The sequence below is a fragment of the Molothrus aeneus genome, chromosome 4, assembly GCF_037042795.1.
Source record: "Molothrus aeneus isolate 106 chromosome 4, BPBGC_Maene_1.0, whole genome shotgun sequence".
Taxonomy (NCBI): domain Eukaryota; kingdom Metazoa; phylum Chordata; class Aves; order Passeriformes; family Icteridae; genus Molothrus; species Molothrus aeneus.
Window position 1 is genome coordinate 65,089,031 of NC_089649.1, and position 20,514 is coordinate 65,109,544.

The 20,514-nt window shown below is 36.5% G+C and overlaps 1 protein-coding gene across 1 annotated transcript in view; it reads left to right on the forward strand.

Moving 5' to 3' along the window:
- POLN (DNA polymerase nu) overlaps positions 1-20,514 on the forward strand; it is an 88,767-nt gene that overhangs the window by 9,027 nt on the left and 59,226 nt on the right. Inside the window, exons 6-14 of the mRNA XM_066549223.1 lie at positions 1,833-1,990; positions 4,547-4,615; positions 5,959-6,019; positions 6,230-6,294; positions 7,073-7,156; positions 7,555-7,644; positions 9,643-9,699; positions 10,519-10,572; positions 10,794-10,859. Coding sequence (XP_066405320.1) covers positions 1,833-1,990; positions 4,547-4,615; positions 5,959-6,019; positions 6,230-6,294; positions 7,073-7,156; positions 7,555-7,644; positions 9,643-9,699; positions 10,519-10,572; positions 10,794-10,859 — 704 coding nt within the window. The remainder of the gene's footprint in view (positions 1-1,832; positions 1,991-4,546; positions 4,616-5,958; positions 6,020-6,229; positions 6,295-7,072; positions 7,157-7,554; positions 7,645-9,642; positions 9,700-10,518; positions 10,573-10,793; positions 10,860-20,514) is intronic.

The following is a 20,514-nucleotide window of genomic DNA, read 5'->3' on the forward strand; positions in this document are numbered from 1 at the left end:
AATCACTGAGTGTAGAAATAACTAAATTTACTAAGTAATATATTACTTACTAAATTAAGTTATATATTGAAAAACAGAGTTTAGTATGATACAAAAGAACACCTTTCTTGGAGGAGGTTGTGACCTTGGCATGTCAAGCTCATGGATTCTTCTCAGAGTAGGAATTAAATCATTGACTTAAGGATAGCTTCCAGTGGAAACAAAGGCTCTCAACACAGTCCTGACTATAGCTGAAAAGGTCAAAGTACTTCATGTTTCATATTTCCTAGGAAAAAACTTCTTCTGCTAAAAGGAAGGGCTAAAATAAATCCCAGAGATGCTCATAGTTGTCAGAATTAGGAATCACTTAAATGGGCCCATGTTCTTTTGATAGAAACAAGTAAGACTCTTTTCTGTGGATTTAAAAGCAATTGCTAACAACAAGCATAAGATGTAAATATAATGTCTTTTTTGTTTTGGTTTTTTTGGGGATTTTTTTGTTTATTTTTGGTTCCATATATCAAATTGTTGAGATGTTAGGGCATGGGTTGGGCTCAATGATCTTTAAGGTCTCTTCTAACCTAGTCATTCTGTGAATTCTGTGAAATTACTGCTGAGTGAGTTACAAAAGTACATGTGACCTTTCAGGAAGGGCTGTCTCTATGGAGAATCATCAGCTTGTGTTCAGCATCTGAAAAGTTTCATTAAATCACAGTGAGGGTCTGTACAAAATCCAGCACTGGGAATGGCAAAGGTGGAAAGGAAATGCTGTAATGGGACTGGCAATAGTGACAGTTAATAACTTGTACACACAGGAAGTATTTGATAGTACCTGATCCATGGGATTTGAATCTGAAGTTTCTAGTAACCAAACCAATTTTTGTTTAGGCTTTTAAACTTTGAAACTTCATGCTTCCTCACACATTATTTCTGCTATGAAAAAAACAAGCACACAAAGCTCCAACAAAACAAACAAAACCCCTAAAATTCTCTTTAGAGTAGTCCTGTAGCTGTAACTGCATTATGGACATGACAATTTGCTTCCAGGTAACTGAGTCTACAAGGTTGTGTAGCATGGAGTTCTCTATAAATGTCCCTGTAGGTCATGGTTTGAATTTAGTTAGGAGTTACTGAAGAGGATACTTAGGTTTATTTTTGAACATATCACAAAGCAGTCTAGTTATTAGTTTCTCCTGTTCTTTGTAGAAGTGCAGGACACATGTTGAGATTGTAGTTCAAAGGAAAGTGAAACAGCACTGGGCTTGGCCCATCCTATCCATCTGTGTGAGCATGGGGGTGCAGTGTAAGCACATATGATGCTAAAGGACAAAAGGTTCTGAGTTTTGGCAACAGGGCGTTGTGCACCCATGTGTGAATTCATATATACATTAACAGTCTGGGTCTGATTGCTAGGAAGTAAGTCTCTCCCTGATCCCCAACAGCAATTTTGTGGATATCAGTCAAGTTAACAACAATAAGAAAACTACCAGAGGAAGACTCATAAAAAAACCTTCAGCTTGAAGTTTTTCAGTTCTAAGAAATGAAAGTTTTTACAGTAAATCTAAGGAGCCAAAAGTTTACTTATATTTGAAAACTTGAAAAAAATCAACTAACCAAAAAAATCCACCCCAACCTCACAAAACAACACTCTTCAAAAATGTGCAATACTACACTTTCTCCTGTGTAGTCGTGTTATTGACTATGTGTTACAGCTGTGAATTCAATATTTGATATTTTTGTAGAGTAAATACTTGTCCTTATGGTGTGTATGTGCAGGAAAGATGGGCAAAACTTTACAGCTATTTTTCAGTATGGGAGGTATTTTAAATATTTTGAATAACTTGTTTTTGTAGTTGCCAATAGTGTCGTGTTAGATCCAAGGATTGCAGCATGGCTGATAAACCCCAGTGACACAGTTCCTTCCTTTGAGTGTTTAATACAGAAGTATTTTGAAAAGCCTTTTTCAAAGGGAGCAGAGAATACAGATACAGGCACTTTGAGAAATGTATCTGTAAGTAGTTTGTTTTCAATTGTTTGGGTTAAAAAGGGATGGGAATGATAATAGAATTACTTTTTCTTAGAAGATATTGCAAAAGAAGATGGATAATGGACAGATTTTATAATGGAAGATTTTATAATGGAAAAGAATATTCTATTAATGTGACGTTGGAAATTGAAAGAAGGGGGAGAAGGGGAGGTTTTACTACATCTACCAAGATGGGAGCTCATTCTCCAGGAACAGCTGTAAAATTTTCCTTTAAAAGTGTAAAGTTCAGTATCAACATGAATTAGTATAGAGTTTTATATTTTTTCTCTTTACCTTCCTGTGAAATGATTTCCAAATCTCCAAAATATCTAATGCTGTGTTTGTTCTCCAGTTCCTGTGCACTTGTAGCCTGTATTTAGTTGATTGTTATTAACAATTTTGCTAAATTTCACAGCTGGTACACACCACATCATAGGCTGAGAAACAGCAGGGGGTCAAATGTGAACCTTCAAGCATTTGTATGAAAAAAATCTGTGAATTTTAATTCTGAGTGTGAGAGAATGCATGATGAATTTTTTTTCCTTGCACTATGGAAAGATCTTCCTGTATTGTATCAAATGTCCTCTGTATTTCTACTGAAATGTATTTCCTGAATGTTATAAAATATTTGTATCTGTTTTGGGCTATGGGGATCTACTGTGGACACATTAGCTTTCAGAGGTTGTTTGAAGGATAAGATGATGTAGAAGAACCTAAATAATGTGATTTTTTTCTGCCATTCACTTTTCAGTGGCCTTGCTCATTCAGACCAAGTATTGTACAATGATTGTAAGACTTGTAGGACACAAATCTGCAGATGCCAAGTGGGCTTGGAGCATAGGCAGGGTTGGTTGTACTGGCACTTACCCATCAGTGTAGACATTTCTGAGAAAAGCAGAGGCAGCTTACTTGAAAGCATTGGCTGTAAACTGCACTTGTTCAGAAGCTACTTCATGAATTAAGTTATTAGTGTAGGAATAGACAAGCAAATAGACAGAAGTTACCTATGGTTCTTTTATGTGTGATGGCCTTGCTGTGAGTCAGCATCCTTAATCTTGTCTCTTCCCTTAGCTTGACTCAGACTTTTGTTCTTCAGATGTCCCATCTGTTGTTGATTATTTTTCAACTTTGTTATCCTGATTTCCAGCTCTGAGTTAAATACTGAAATTTTATTTCCTTCCTGTCCTACTTCAGGTCTAGTTTGTTTCCTTGCCACAGCCATCTCCAGTGACTTGTTCTCTCAATTCCCAGTTAATGTCTCCTTGTGACATCCTGTGACTATTCCCCCCCGCCATTCCTTATTCCTTAATTTGTCACCTGCACTCTCTCACTTCCTTTTTGGCTTCTCTCTCTTTGCTCAGTGAGTTCCAGTTCTTCCTGTGTCTCCTGGTTCTTTGCCAGGTTTATCTCTTCAATCTTCTTGCTCTGTTTTTACTGGTAGATTCCCAACAGTTGTCTATACTGCCAGAGGGATCTGTGGTAAGTGATAAATCATCTTGTGCCTCACTGCTTCAGTGGAGCTCCCTGTCTTGTGCTAGTCTTGTCCACCCACCACAGTACTTGGAATGACTGCTGGTTTATTCTGTAGCCCACAGCTCACCCACACACCTCTAGCACAAGGATGTGCTGCTTGCTGCTTGTCTGTGTATTTGGTGCTGTGCCAAAGTGCTCATGGTCCACACTCCCTGAAACATTTGCTGGAACAGGTGCTAAACATTCTGCTGGTCTTGTCATCGCTGCATTTACTGCTGAGGAATTTTGGTGTCAGTTGAAGCCTGTCACTGGCCTCTCTTCCACCTCCAGGAAGGGATCAAGCAAGCTGTCTGTATTTCACAGACAGCTCGTTTGTTCCAGAACAAGTTGGTATGGACAAGGTTTCTTGGAGACAAAATGGTGACTTTTCACTGCAGTATGTACTAGACTGTTTTAGAGCAAGGATCATCACCAGTGGATCTGCATATCTCAGTTTTGAAGAGAGCCCCTGCATCTTACCTTCCAGGCCTGTTGTTTCTCAGTCTTTATTAAGTTTATTTTTAATGGTCATGTTACTGCAGCTAACAATCTCAGTATTTGTATACATTTCAAATGGTATTCTAGCCAATTGAAGGAGGTGACCTGGTGTTGTGTGGAACACCTCTGGAACAGAAAGGAAGGAAATGAACAGTTCTGGCACAAGAGTGGCAGTACTTATATGAGAAAAAGAATGAAAGGATTTTTTCCTCATTTTAAAAGTAGTAAGGGAACTCTGACTTCAGTGTCAAAGGCAGTTTATCAATATTATATTTCTCTGTACTTGATGCAAAATGTAAATACAGGAACAGGCAAAATCTGGAATGTTCTTAATTAAAAAAAAGTGCTGTGTTCATAATCTAGTGCTGTGATTTGGGTTTGACAGAGATCTAACAATGTTTCTGAAATGTTAACAGAAGGTAGAAAAGTGTGTTTTCACAATTTATACCTTTTGAAAAGATATATTGCTAAAAATATTTAGAGTATTGTTAGCAATAAAGTTATTGATTTGTTTTTATTTATTTATATCAGTATCAAGACTTAGGTGTGAACTTGGAGAAACTCTATAATGTAATGATGGACCTTGCTCATGGCTTAAAGGTAAGAAAAAAAGAATTTGCTCAGGAATAACTATGTAAGTATTGAATTAAAGAGAGTTAATGATGTATTTCTCATTCAAATTAGAATAATAGAATGCTTCAGTCCTTAGTGGTTTACATTGGCAGTCAACATTTAAAATAAATTGCCCATCAAATTTGCCATTTTTTCTAGAAGAAGATGGTGTCAAGGTTAATCTTTAGGAGAAACTTTTCCTCTGCTACATTTAACTAAATGAAGATTCTGAGAGCAGGAAAGGTTTAGAATATTGAGTTTTATTTTAGTATTTGATATCTATATATTACTGTCTAAAAAGTGTTAAAAGAGGCAGAACGTTTAGCTATTTTTTTCTATGTATTCCTTGCTTATGAAAACTCTCAGCATATCTTTTGTTCTAGGTTGTGTTAACCAAGCACTGGTCACATGCTGGGTGGGACAGGCTGCCCAGAGAGGTGGTTGATGGCCCATCCTGTCAGTGTTTGAGAGGCAATTGCACAGTGCCCTTATCATGTACTTTAAATTTTAGTCAGCCCTAAATTGACCAGGCAACGTGACTAGATAGTCATTGTAGGTCCCTTCCAAGTGAACTATTTTATTCTATTTTACCCCTTATTGCAGTCCAGAATGCTTCTCAAGAAATCTGTTGGGGTGTGTGAAAAGTAGATTTCCAGGTATAGAATCCAGGGATAGAATTTAGGGATACACCCAGGTTCTGGTAGAAGAGGCATCACAGTTTCCCTGGGATTGTTTTTGGGGTTGCTGGTAGCAGGTGTAGGGCTTAGACCATGAGGAGATGGAGCCATGTTAATGTGGATATCAGCAGTGTGGTGAGCAGTCCATGAAGGGAGGCAGCAGGGAAACACCAAAGGCCCAGGAACACTGAAGCTGAGCCCACAAGTTTTTAGACAAGTCAGGTTGCTTCAGTGATTAGAAAAACATCAGACTTTCTGTTCTCTGTAAGTAGTTTGGGGACATGACCCTTTCAACTCTTATTTTCTCCCTAATGAAAACAGAATTATGAATTATGAATGGTTGCCTAATCGTTCAAGTGAAGAAAGGAAAAAGGGTAACTGTGTGTCCTATTATAATGAAGCTTGCTTTAAGAATAAACTGTTTAGAAAAAAAATGTATATATATTTCTTTACTAGCATTCTTATACAAAATAGTTACTATTGCAAAATTCATATTCCCCACAAAGAGAAGTGACAGCATTTAGAAACTATAATTTACACTAAGTAGCATTTCATGCCACTGACACGTGTTGTCATGTAAAAAGGGAATACACAGAAAGTGAAATACTGCTCACTGGGAAATACTGAAAAATGTATTTATAACTTACTTTACAGGCTCAAGGTTTGTGGAACTTATTTTGCACATTAGAGCTTCCACTTATCAAAATTCTTGCAGGTATGAAAAGTTCAGTTCAAAATATGAATCTTCACTATTTTCACACAGCTGCTGACTATGCCTAAGTAGAATGTAATTCCTCTGAATATGAAATGTTATCTTAGCCTCATAACAGCTGTGTGAGATTGAGTTTCCATTTTATAGACCAAGAAAAATATAAGATTGAAATTGTGAATTATAAATGTTCTTAACCTAAAATTGTATTTACAGTGATGGAAACACACAAAATATATGTGAACAAACAAGAACTGAAAAAAACATCAGAGATTCTAGGGGTAAATTTTGTATTAATTTTTTTTTCTTGAAAATTATATAGCATCATCTTTGTGCTTTTACTGAGAATAACTAATTAAAAAGAGAAGGAACTTTTGTCACTTTTTATGTAACAGTGTGATGTTTTTAGTATATCATTATAAAGGATTATATTTACATTTTAGGATACTTCCCTATTTATTTGCACAAGTAAAAGACACATTTGAGTCATCAGCCTTACCGCAGAACTGAAATTGCATTGCAAAATGCACAGGTCCTTTTGGGTTATGTGTTGTAGAGTAAAAATGACAATGACTCTTTCTGAACCTACGGTTTTCAGTACCCATCTTCCTGAGAAGTGATAGACTCCTCTTCCTCTTTTGATGAACAATACACTCTTTAAATGAGTGTTCTTTGATAAAAATAGCTGCAAGAGGATCCTATTTTGTAACATAAAATTTGACTAGATAATCATACTGGTCACAGATTACTAATTTATCAGAATAATTTGTATAGCTGTGTTTCTCACAGATCTCTATAGGCTTCAGTAACCTGAATTCTTTAACCACAAATGTTGGTACTTCTTACTACAATAAATCCCCTTCCCTGATCACAAAGCAATATAAATTAAGTAGTGTATAAGCAATCTACTCAACCAAATGTTGATAGCCAGCAATGATTACACAATATCAAGTACTCCATTTTTAAATAAAGGTCCAATATTCTCATTAACCTTGGAAGCAGCAGATATTGAAGAAAATAATAGTGCAAGCAGAATAATTTTGATGTTGTAATTTATAGCTGCGGCTCAAAGAGCTTGAACAGGAAGCTCATGAGGCTGCTGGAGAACGATTCCTTCTGACCAGCAGCTGTCAGCTCCGAGAGGTATCATTTGTTCTGCTATTTCTACTTAAGGTGTATGTTCTAGAGATTTATTGATACAGGAGAACTGTAAAGCATATATATCCTTACCACTTCTGACTTATTCTATATTAATTATTTTCTGGTTTTAATGAAGGACATATCAGTTTTTTGATAAATATGGCAATGTTGAATAATCCGTATTTGAATGTATGTACATAAATTATACTTTTTTTTTAGTAACGTCAGTGCTTCAATAGCTCAAAAATAAAGATTTTCAATTCTGTGTTAGTTCTCTTTCCTACAGTATGCTCTATTTACCTTGTAACCTGTTTTCCGTTTAAGTTCAAGCACCCAATAATTTTCCTTTCTATTTCAACACTTGAAACACTGAAAGATTTATTGTCTTTTTCTTACCTTAGGTACTATTTGATAAGTTAAAGCTGCATACGCTGTGTGAGAAACTTCACAGAACTGAAATACAACAGCTCGTATCCACCTCAGAAGTTGTGGTGAGACAGGGGAGGGTTTTAAAATCAGCTGTATGATTTAGCAAAACTTTTAAGTTATATTCCTGTGAAATCATGATTTTTCTAGATTTTTTCTAATGATTGTGCTTTATTTTTGTATTGTACTATTTGTGCTACAGTTATTGTGCCAGAAAAGAGACTTGCACTTCATGGTGGGGAAAAACAAACCAGCTACTGAAGGTCTCACCTGAGCCTCCTTTTCTCCAGGTTAAACATCCCCAGCTCCTACAGTTGTTCCTTATCAGACTTGTGCTCCAGACCCTTTTCCAGCTCAGCTGTGCTTCTCTGGACTCGCTCCAGCACCTCAATGTCCTTTTTGAAATGAAGGGTCCAAAACAGAGCACAATACTCACTGCTGAGTACAGAGTGACAGTGGTCTGGTCCTGCTGGCCACAGCACTGCTGATCCAGGCCAGCTGCCATTGGCCTTCTTGGCCACCTGGGCACACCTGGCTCATGTTCAGCCACTCTCACCCAGCACCCCCAGGTCCTTTTCCACGGGGCCCTTTCCAGGCACTCTGCCCCACCTGTGGCACTGCAGGGGTTGTTGTGACCCAGGGGCAGGACCCAGCACTTGGCCTTGTTGGACCTCAGAGCCCTGGGCCCACTGATCCAGCCTGTCCAGATCCCTCTGCTGAGCCTTCCTGCCCTCCAGCAGATCAACTCTTCCACCCAGTTTGGTGTCATCTGCAAACTGACTGAGGGTGCTTTGATCCTGTTGTCAGATCATTAAAAAATCATTTTGTGAAGATAATAATAGCAATGGAGAGTCTTCTCAGAAGAGAAAAAGCCTCTGTGCAGCTGCACCTGTTTCTGATTTGGTGCCATGATTGAATTGCTCTAGTTTATATAGGAATTACTGTAAAGTGCACAACTCATTGCTGAACATGAACATCTTTGGGGAAGGTGGAAGGGTAATATTTATTTCTTAAGAAGGAAATTCCACTTTTCAGTCAAGTGTCTGAACTACCAAATATGATCTCCAGTAACCTCAACAGTATAACCATAAAACCCACACAGTACTCAAGGAGAAGGAGGTTTCATAGATCAGACATGTAATCTTGGAGGGTGACAGAGAGCCTTGGGAAGTGGGAGGCATCAGCAAAATAGAATTCATGTCACCTTTTTGTGGGAACATAGGATTTGTAGCTATAATCAAAGCAACGCTTTTATGTAGTCCAGTATTCTCTTTCCAAAACTGCTGAGACTTGGTTATTTAGAGAAAGGTAGGATGAAACTGCAGGAGATAAATAGTAGACAATAAATCTGAAGATATTAGTTTCTCCCTCATAGCAAGAAAAAACCTTATATTTTAAATATAATTTTTAGTACAGTTACATCTTTTTTCATCCTGGGCAATTGTAGTTCCAGAAGTTTTTTTGTTGTACTTATAAATATCCAATCTCAATTTAATAATAATTTAATTCTTTTTCTCAACAGAATTTTTGGCCATTTCCAATCAAAGTAATCAGAAATATCCTTTATTTTATTGGTTTTTAATTTGACAGTTTGAATTTCTCTTGAAGTTTTCCTGGAACTTTTATTAAGGCATGAACAGGAGAAATTCTCCTCTTGTATTGTGTGTATATAAATATGTACATGTGTATATATGTATTATTTTGTCTACTTCCATCATGTTCTTTCTTGCATTGGTGCTGTATAGCACAAAAAACAAACAAAGGGCCATAAATAATACACACACATTTCAAAGTTGCTGTGGAAAAGTTTTTATGTCTATGTGTCTTTTTGTGTCTGGGACAGGAGTGAAAATGAAATGAGAAGGAATAACCTCCATCCTTCCTAATGAAAGCCTCCTTGGGCCTGGGCTGGGATTGCTTGAAGGACATCATCCTTCAGCCAGTATTTTGTCCATTCAGCTTGTCAAGAAAATTTCTTCCTCCAAAATGGATTCTGTTAAAGTTTGTTTAATAATATAACTTCAAGAAAAATATGTCAGTAATTTTCATTCTTGACTTTGCAGCTAAATAAATTGCAAGATCTTCATCCCTTGCCTAAGATAATTTTAGAATACCGCCAGGTGAGCTGATATTTTTTTCACAGAAGGTAGTTGCATTGAAGCAAAATTTGGCAAGACAGATACCAAATTCATAGTTAAATAAATATGTTGGCTCTAGTGAAACTTCATTCAAATACTAATTTGAAGTCAGTATTCTTAAGAATTTTAAATTTTAATGGTTATAGTTGCTTGCTCCATGTTAGATTATAGCTAGCAAACAACTTGTACAACGTTGCAAAGACAATTGGAAAATTTCACTGTTAAATTTGTGTAGTGCTATAAAGCATACTTAGGGCAAAATGTCTATTGTTTGAGTTCTGAAGAAATGCTTTGCATAAAGTGAGAGACATAACTGTTTATGGGGAATTTTGGGATGACAAGCCTCCTGAAAATCCTAAATAAACTAGTTTGTCTGCTCCCACACTTAATCATTAGGTTGTCAGTGAATGAGCTTCCAAGAACTAAAAAAACAAAAAAAAAGTTTAAAAGTTTGTGGGTTTGTGTTTGGTTTTGATTTTTTTTTTTAATTTGTTTGTGGTTTTTTGTGTGTGTGGTTTTCATGTAATTTGTTGACCTGGGGACATAAGATATAAAATAATAAATTCCAATAATTCATTTAATAATATCTGCAAAGCTCTGTCTTTAGATTACAACCAAGCACTTACCTAACTTACAGGAGTAGGTTAAGCTGTCAGTGAGTATAAATCCATTATTTACTTGGATAAAGCTGTCTTTAAAAAAAAGGCTACAAGCAGAATGCATTTGGAAATTAGGAGCTTTAATTTGAAAAATCCCTTATTTTTGTAAGTAAACATTTATCTTAAATTTTATGTATTTTAGGTTCATAAGATGAAATCAACTTATGTGGATGGACTACAAACGTGCATGAAAAAGGTAGAAATATATAAAATAACTTGTAAAATCCTAAAAAGATGTGAAATTATTGCAGTTTACCGTTTAAGAAGTTTTATACATGGAAAACTTAACAGTATTTCTTTTGTATTTTCTTGTTTTGATTGCAGTGAATTTTTATTACTGATACTTATATTAAATAAGATATAGTTCTATGTCTTCATTCTTTATTTTTTTCTGTTTTTCACTTTACTTGATTACAGGGATTCATTTCCTCTACTTGGAATCAAACAGGAACTGTGACTGGCAGACTTTCAGCCAAACATCCTGTAAGTGAGGTTATTGGAAGATTTGCATTTTAATTGAAATGAGAAATAAATATTACTTGTACAAAATATGTAGTATCTTTAATACAGGAAATGTTTGTTTTCATGTAAATCTAGCAGTTGCTGTATTGTATCTAAATGGTGGACAGAAAAAGGTTATTAAAAGGGGATTTTACTGTGGGACATCTGTTCTTAGGCATATTTTGTGGTGTCTGTGATTAGAATTAACATTGTTACCTGTAGTAGAGGAGTACAAGAGCCATGCATGTACCTTGGATATTTCTTGTCATGAATTCTGGTGTTCACGAAGCACTCCTTGTAAAGCATCAGTGAGCCCTGGAGAGTGGGTATTACAGAGAGGAAAGGAAGCTCTCTTCTTCTGGAATTTGGCTTCAGGCCTCATAGCAGGAAAGGGCTCAGCTGGCAGTGCTGGTGCTCTGGAAGTCTCGCTTATATGGCTGTGACACCTGGGCTCTTTGTGCTTCCTCTCTTGTCTATGATGATCTCCATGTACATGCCTGAAACGTGTTTTATTTGACTTTATGGACTGCTACAGGCTTGGGTTACTTTTTGTTTTTCTTTTTTTTTTTCCTTTCCAAAAGTGGCCTTTCAAGGGCTTACTTGAATGTGTTCTATGATCCCATTTCTCTTGGTGTTTATGATACCCACTGACCACTGGCTGTCGGTCAAAGGCCTTTGTGTTCCCCTCTTGTCACAACCCATGGCTGCATGGATGAGAGTGCAGGACCTGGTGTGGGACAAGATTGGGGCTGCAGAGCTCCAGGGGCTCGAGGCATAGGTGAGAGAACAGCAGAAGAAAAGTAGTGACTGTCCATCTGGGGAAAGTTTCTGTTTGGTTTAACCATGGCCTTTTCTGCCAAAGACCTGCCCTCTGTCCCTGTGGGTGACTGGGGACAGATGCAGAGATGGGACTTGTCTCAATAAAGGCTCGAGGGAATCTGTGAGGCTGTTATCCTTCTAACTTGTGCCCCAAAGTGTTGTCAGTTCCTATCCATGCAGATTTGGGTACTGCTTATCTCTGTGCAGGACCCAACCTTAAGCTTCACAGATACAAATGGGATTAGGAGGTTTCTGCAGGCTTGGAGAAAAGCCATGGTGTTCCACAGCTCTTTGTGGGAGCACAGATTTAACCTTAATTTGTGAGCACTTTGCATGGATGGCTGGTGTGGTTCCTGGCAAGTCCTGCCTGGAACGGTGACTTTGGGTTTCTGACAGAAACCTGTTCTGGGGAGTTCTCACCCTCACCACACTGGTGACTTCCTGAGCTTTCCTTTCACCTGTCTTCACAGTTCATGTTTCATTTGGATCTTCCTACCCTCATGGTACATATTTCCACACAATTTGTCATCAAACAATTTATAGGAAGTGCTTATGCTTTTTGCTGAGTAAAAATCAGTGTTTAGGATTCTGAATTAACAACAGAATGGGGAAGTGTTACTGCTGCTCTCATTTCTCATGCACCCAGATGGGAAAAAGTGAGAGGAAGAGATGATCATGAAGGTCACAGTTTGCTGAATTCTCTGGAGTGATGCACAGGCATTTCCAAGTCAGAGCTGAACAAACAGCTGTCTTGAAAAACCACATACAACACAAAGTGACCTTAGGCCCATCATAGTAAAAAGGACATGAAATCTATTTTTCTTAAAAGTTGTTTTTGTTCAAAATAATGCTGCTAAAGTTAGCATCCAGGGTTGCCTAAGGCTGGCTTTTCCTTCTAAAGAAAAACATTGGCATGGCTTTTTTTGTTTGAAATGTTTATGGAACTTATACCATCTGTTTCTGAATAATTTATTGATATGGAAGATATACTGCAGTGCCCAGTCACTTTGCTAAGTGTTAAAAGATTGGTAAGGTTCTTGCCAGAAATCATAAATATTGGAGATATTTTTACGGTTACTATGATATTATGTCAAATTTTAGCTGAATTTTTTGCTGAGGCAATTTATTTTTAACTGTTTTAAAATGCTTTAATAAGTGATTAAAGCAAAAGATAAGTGTGAATCACATTCTTTGAAAATTCAAATGGAAAAACATCCCATATTCTGCAGTGCTTCTGAGAGATTGGACTCCTAACAAAGATTTCTTTATCTTTCTTTTGTTTTGTAAAGAGGATGGATCTATCTGTCCTCTGTCCTTTAAGCCATTTAATGGAGTCCAAGAGGGATTTACTTGTAGGTTTGAGGGGAAATGACTAGACATTGGATACAGAGCAGAATTTCTTTTTTAGATAAACTCTGTCATCTTCTTTCAGACAGTTCCACATTTGATATATGGATGAGGTATATTTTTGGCTTTATGTGGGTTTTTCTCAATAGATAAGTTTATTCACATGAATTTTTATTACTTTTGTGTTGTAACAACTTAGAGGGGGTTTCTTAGCAGCACTTTACTTCAGTGGCTCTCCATGTGTTCATCTATTTTAGTTTAACTTTACACTTCATTTCTTCTCATTTGGTTTCTTCCTGTACAAAATGTGTGCTGTATAAATCATGTGTTTTTCACAAATAACTGTTAATGTATTTTTGCTAAACAATAACATGTATTATTGCATTTGATCTTGCAGTCTCCTGTTACTGCATTGTAGATGTCTATTTGCTACTTTTGGAAAACTTGAGTATCTGAAACCTAAAAGTAATTGTAAACCCTACAAATTATTTTCTAATGTATCCATGTGCTAGTTTGTTGGGTTTTTTTTCTCTGTGATGGATTGCTTATGACTGTTAGGGGAATTTCATTAGGTTTATTATTTGAATGTGTTATTTTCAAATTGTTTTTGTATAAATGTATTAGTCTTGTCTACATTAGGGTGCTTTTTGATTATATTACTCATAGATAACTTTTCTCTTATATATATTTATGTCATTCATAAAAGCTTGTTTATGTTCTCCAAACCCACCTGGAAATATCTCTTTTCAGTCTCTCATGTTTTAAAGCAGAAATAAGTCAAGACACAAGTGGAAAAGCATAAACCCAATTAAGATCAAGCCCCTTTCAGAATGAAAGGAGAGAAATACTAACTTGAGATATAAAGATTGCATAAAATTAGATGTTATAATTTGGTTTAAGATGTAAATTTCAGTGCTAGAATCAGATATTCTGTGTTAAGGTTTCTTTCCTCCAGGCTTCTGCAGCAGAGAGAACTGAAATGCTGCTAATGAGTTTATGCTTCTCTACTTCAGAAGATGTTTGTGTCATTAAATTGAAAAGCACAAAGTGGTGGGCTTCAGGGAGCGTTTCCTTCCTTTTAGTAACAAAAAGTTATGCTGAAGATAAATAAAAAATTTTCACCTTCTTGGAGAAAGTGGGAAAAAAAAGTATTCCTGCCTTTCCTCAGGAAAAATACGTTTATAGCTTGTCCAAGAAGGCAAAGGAATGAAATAATATAACCTATCAGTCAAAGAAACATGTTAGCCTATAATTTGGAAATCAGGAATGTAATTTTGAAAGGGAAACTAATTAGGGCATATTAAATGTTAACATGCTTAAGGAAGGATCATAAAGAACCTGAAATATTGCATATATCTCAATCTCTTCAACAGATATAAGATTTTCTGGCGGTGAATGCACAATAGAGAATTGCATGCTTGTTTATTGGAAAATGAGTGTTGCAAGTAGTGTTTGGAATATGAATAATGAATTTAGCATCTGGTTTTCATTCTAAGGGGAGAGACTCCCTTGAAGTAGAGGCCCCTCTGAGCAATTGCCATCCAAAATGAGTCTGTTCTCTCAATTAACTTAGCAAACCAGTATTTCTGATTAGCCTTACTGTATCCGTGTTATTTCCCCTCTGGGCTGTTTTTTGGAGTGAAAAATTTTCTAATTTTCTCTGAGATAAAATGGAAATGTGGTTTTGGCATAGTTTTGGGATTCTGGACAGTGTGGATGGGATGCTGCTTGTTTGTCTCCCTTTTGTAGCACAATCCCAATAGGTTTTCCATTTTGGCATCCCCACATGTGCACTCCCAGCAGGGTGGTCTGACAGAATTGTGCTACCAAAGCTGTTGTGGCAGCTCCAAATTTCAGGCATTTTGTCCAAGACTTTATTAAGGCTGCAGGCTGATGTGTGCTACTATAAATATTCGTTTTGGAAGTTTGAAGTCTGTGGTTACAATTGGATTCCAGCAGAAACAGGATGTTCTGCAAGGTGTTCCAATAGTGATGTGATTCTGCGCTGTCTTGTTTTATCCCTGCCCCTTTCTTTCTCAGCTTCTAGAAGGTTTGGCAGAGGCTGGTGCAATGTGAGGAATCAGACACCAAGTCTGGGAGCAGGAATATTTTTATTTTTTTTTAACCCCCTCCCCAGAATGAGCCAAGGCCTTGGCTGCTTTTGAAACTGCACTGATAGGAATAAGATTTCTGTAAACTTGCTTTCCAAAACATTTGCTTTCCAAATGCACTGTCCAACTGAGAAGATTATTTACTTAAAATGAAGAAATGATATGGGCTTTAGCTTTTCATTGATCTTGGAGTGTGTTTTCTATTTTTTTTTTAAAGTATGTTTATTGGAAAGCACTGGGGATAGAGACATGTCAGACACATTACAGGTTCATATAAAACATTGTCTAAAACTTCTATAATGTCATCTAGGCTAACAAAATCAGTTTTTGGTAAGTATTCCCTAATGTGGGCTTTGCTTATAACAAGGGTGGGTTGTCTTAGCAGATATGAGAATGTGTCTGTTCTTTCTTGGGCCTTTGAATTAAAGCAATTTAATGCTGTATTTTCTAGTCAGTACAAACCCCTGTCACTCAGATGAGCTGATGTGCTGTTAGAGAAAGCCAGAGTGTGCTTGCTGATTGTTGTGGTTGATTGGTGTTCTCTGAGCATCTTTTGCATTCAGAGCATATTTTTGTGCCATATTTCTTTTCAGTATGTTTATTCCAATACTCTTGAGTCATATGGTGGTTATTACTGCACTAATAGCACTAAAATAGTATCTCATTTTATGAGTAGAGTTATGATGTTTTTATAGCCACTTTTGTTGTTGCTTTGTTTTGGTGGTTTTTTTTTAAGTGATCTTAATGAAGGCCTCAAGAAACTACATTTACAGTTTTGGAGACAGAAATTCTCTATTTCCTCTTCCTCACTCATCACAGCTGAAGTTCTATGTACAGTTTAAGTACAGGAAAATTGTACTTAAAAATGAGTGAATGGGCATGTTGACAAGACTTTGGTCCAATGACATTTCCAGGATGAAATTTTGCACTACCTTAACATTGCAATAGAAAGTTCTTAGGTATCACTGTGGCAGCTGTAGTGTGGAAAGTCACTGTTGGTCACATTGTAAAACTCATATCTGATGCTCCAGAACATCATTGTCTTGGTTTATTACCCAAATGCAGAAACAAGGTTTGCTCTTTGTTCTCTCAGCATCCTTTTCTATGATATATGCACATCTTTGGCATTCTTTGTTCTAGTGCTCCTGTTTTGTGTAGATTCATTTACCTCATGGTGAGTGGGTGTATCCAATACATGGACAACATTTTATAGCATAATTTGGCTCACTAAAGCTTGTAGCATCATCTGGGCTGTCATTCTTTAAAACAAGCAGTTCAATCCTGTCCTCTTCTCTTCTGTTTGGGATCATCTTTGCATGTATAATTGTTCTGTGTATTATTTAAAGAAAGGTAATGTGCAGCTGGTATAAATCTGCTTCCTTGCAGTAATAGCATAAAAGATACTTGCATTTTGTTTATGCAGGATAAGGTAGTCTGTCATTATTTCTTCTACAAACTAAACATAAGCACAGAAATAAACAGAGCAATTAAAATTGGCTGCTCAGAAATGAAAGATTCTATACAACTTGGAAAAATATCAGCCAGAGTATTTTTAGCACATTATGAAATATTGATATGGAGGCTGAACTCTTCCTTCACCATCCTTTAGTTTCTGGCAAAAGAAATTCTCACAGAAGCTTAGATTTGTAGAAATGGGGAAAAAAATGTTCCTCTAAAATCTTCCTATGCTTGAGAGATGACAGCACTGCATACTTCCACTTGTTTCTTTAAAATTAGAAGCTAATATATTTCAATCCAGTATGTATAAATTAAATTGTCAGCACTGACCATTTACTTCTATTGAGTGGGCATTGCTAAGGTTGTTGATTATGTGCTGATTAATTTTATCCTTTAAATGACCTTTGCCAGTGATCTTTTGGGAGTGCTCCAGGTAAAAGCCAAAGCTGTGATCATGTTTTAGAAATTCGTCTTGGAATAAAGCTACTGCCACTGCCAGGTTATTTTTCTCTATAATATGATTGGAGCACAGAGCTAACGAGAATCAGAATTAAAATCATCCTTGCTAAAAAGCTTGTTTTGATTAATGTAGCTTTTACTACCTTACAGATTCAAAGGTGTTTTAATGTAAAGTCATTATAGTAATATCTATTACTGGAAGTATTCTGTTACATGAGTTAGTCTATGCACTTTGGGGTGTTTCTTGGAATTTTATTAAGTCTGATTCCATGTAATCTGAGAATAGTTTAAGTGCAATATTAGCATGGAGTTCAGCTTGCAAGAAACAATTAGCGTCATTCACTGATGTCTGTAATAGTCATTGTTCTGCTGCTGCTTATCCATTCATATTTCAACTCCTGTCTGGGCACTTCTCTAGTGCCTGAGGCTGGCATGTGCAGCATCCCCTGATGTCCCCACTGGTCACAGTCACTGGGCCTCTGTAAGCTCTCAGGAGTTGCATGGAGCCCATGTCCTGCTGAGGTAATTTTTACTGTCCTCATCCATAAGACATAAGATTGCTGAATCTTCAGCAATGTGCACAAATACATATGTGATCCTTATATTAAATATCTCTGTGTCTATTTGTTCTTAAGTTTTCTGTTGGAACTTCTTGAGAATTGATTAAGATTTTAGAAATTCTGCCTGATGTTTTTTTTGGTTTTCATATGAAGCACTCCATTAGAGGGAGTTTTAGACATACACTGTAGGAACTACTCAGGGCTTGGAGACTTATGTTCTGACAGGACATTTAAAATAAAAATCTCAGACACACAAATTATGTCTTGTCTTACAAGCTCTCAAAAGGAGGAAGTGTTACTATATTTCTCTGATGGTTGCATTCCTGTTTGCAAAGACAAAATACAGTCTTAACTCCATCTCAGCATAGATTTCATGTTTGAATAGAGCAAAAGTATTTAAATAGTTTATTTTGCTCTGTAGTGTTCTTCTACTGTACAACTGTCTTCCAATTTGTATCTAGGAAAAAATTAAAATATCTGAGAGGTCTGACAAGAGCAGAAATGAAGAATGATTAAAAAATGGTTTATAGGGGAAGATCAAAGGTTACATAGATTGAAAGAGACTTCTTGTCTTGGATGGACCAGGTTTCACACAGTGATGATTTTCCAAAGCTTTGTCATTGGCATTCCAAAGAAATTCAGGAAAATTATCTCAGTAACTCTACATTCCTATTATATTCATCTTTCTCTGCTGACAATCATTTTTATTTCTGTGTCATTAATTTTCCATTAAGTGGAAAATTTGCCCATTCTTTATTTCCTCAGCAACCTTTCATAAAGCCTCAGGAAACTTTGTGCAGAGTTTTGGATATGGATGTGCTCTCTCAAGTTGGGAACAACAGTGGAAAAAACCAGTGGTTTGGATAACAGTTGCTGAAGATGGACAGAATAGGACAGAGTTCATCTTGCTGTCACCCCTGTGGCCTTGCTGTCCATTGTTCTTCTGTCCCAGCATGACCATCCTCTGACTCTTGGGAATTTACAGTTAAGGGCCACCTCTGTAAAGTCAGGGACTGTCCTTCCCTCACTGGAAGCAAACAGACATTACTTAGATTTCCTTAACTCCTTCAACCAGCCTCCTGTTCACAGCCTTTTAAGAGGAATTCCCTGCTAACATATGGTCAGTAAATTCCTCAATATGTGGAACAATCTTGTTTGAGATGCTAAATTTTACCCTTTTCATAAAACAACTGTTCCATCTTTGCTTTTAACAGTAAATGCTCCAACCTGGAAATCTTGTAATTTTTTGTGTGGTTAGAGGCCTGGTATTTGTACCTATGGACAATATTCCCTTGACACTGTTTGCTTTAAAGCTATAATATGCAGCTAATCTAAAACTATACAATATTTACTATCCCCAGCTGCCACTCAAGGAGTTATCTCTAAGCCTTAGCACTGTTTTTTTCCACCAAAACCAAGTCATATCTCCTTGGGGTTCATCCCAGAGTTTGATCTTCCCATATTAATGAATATTACTGTAACAGAGTTAGTATTCTGTGTATAATTTTCTTTCAGGAAAATAACATTAAATAAGTAATAAAATATAGTCAGTTTGTATATGGGAAACAAGCAGTCTTTTTCTCTTGAAAGATACAAAGAGCTGTGTATATACAAACTTCCTTGCTTGCTGTGCAAAGGTGAAAATTTGTTACAGAACACAGATTTTAATCAAATCAGTGAGTAATTTATTTTTTTTTATTTTAAAAATAACTCATCAAAACCTTTTTCATGTGCTGCTAAATCTGTATTACCTGAGATCATTGTCAGGTGTAAATTTCAAGGAATATGGCAGAAAGATAATGAGTTGTAGGAAATCAAACACTATTCTTAGAGCCTACTCTCTGAAGTAAGAAGTCACGAATTTTGGTTGCCCTTTTTCCCTTCCTTATGATCACATCTTTCAAAGCTGATTAAGCTTGTGGGAATGGGATGAATAACTTCTAAGTTTCCCACTTGTCTGATGTCTATAAAATCTTGATAATTCTTTGCTGCTGGTAAGGCAAGAGGGTAGTGCCCTACCTTCGATTGATTATTCTCTGCTGAAAAGTGTAAACTAGTACCAAAAATGAAGGAATCCTTTTCCAGAAGTCTGTGTGATTCTGTGGTTTTTGACAAGGAAAATAGATGTCCTTAATTTTCCCCAAACCACTAGATGGCGATTACAGACAAGCCAAAGTTTGCTAAGGAATTGCTGTACCCATCCATACCAGGCTGGCATTGCTATGGTGACTTTGTTCATTTTCCTATTTTCTGTGTTTATTGAGATCCATGGCATATTTTAAAAATTAGATCTTCAGACTGTCTTGAAATTGTGTTTCATATAGAAGTCATAAAAATAGCTGTTTATTCCTTTAGAACTATTAATTAATGCTAGTGTGGGCAATAATTAAATGTGGCAATTTTCCAAAAGGTTTATTTAAATTATTTTTGCTGTGTAATTTCTCATGAGTGAGTTGCCTCCAGCTTTGGAGGTGCCAGATAAATTGAGTGAGTTTGATGTTGTGAGTGGCCTCAGGACTCAGTCTTTTCATTCTGCATTGCAAAGATGCTCTTCTAGGCAGGGTGCAGTTTTCCTTGCTAGTTCTCCAATACCTCTGGCCTTTAACAATGGAGCAAGTGAAGTGTTGATGGTCAAGGAAGCAGTTCACTGAACCTGTGCTTAAAATTCTTCTCAAACTGATTAAATGAGATGTGAAAGCACAATTTATCACCAGGTGTGGTCCCATTTAGAACAATGAAAGACAATTGAAAAAGAAGGAAAAGGAGTGAGAGAATTTTGAAGAAGCAAATAAACCAGAGGAAAGAGTAAAGAATAACAAGAATTAAAAAAAAAAAGGCAATTGGAAATAAAAAAAAAAAAAGGCAGATAAAAATGTGTAATGT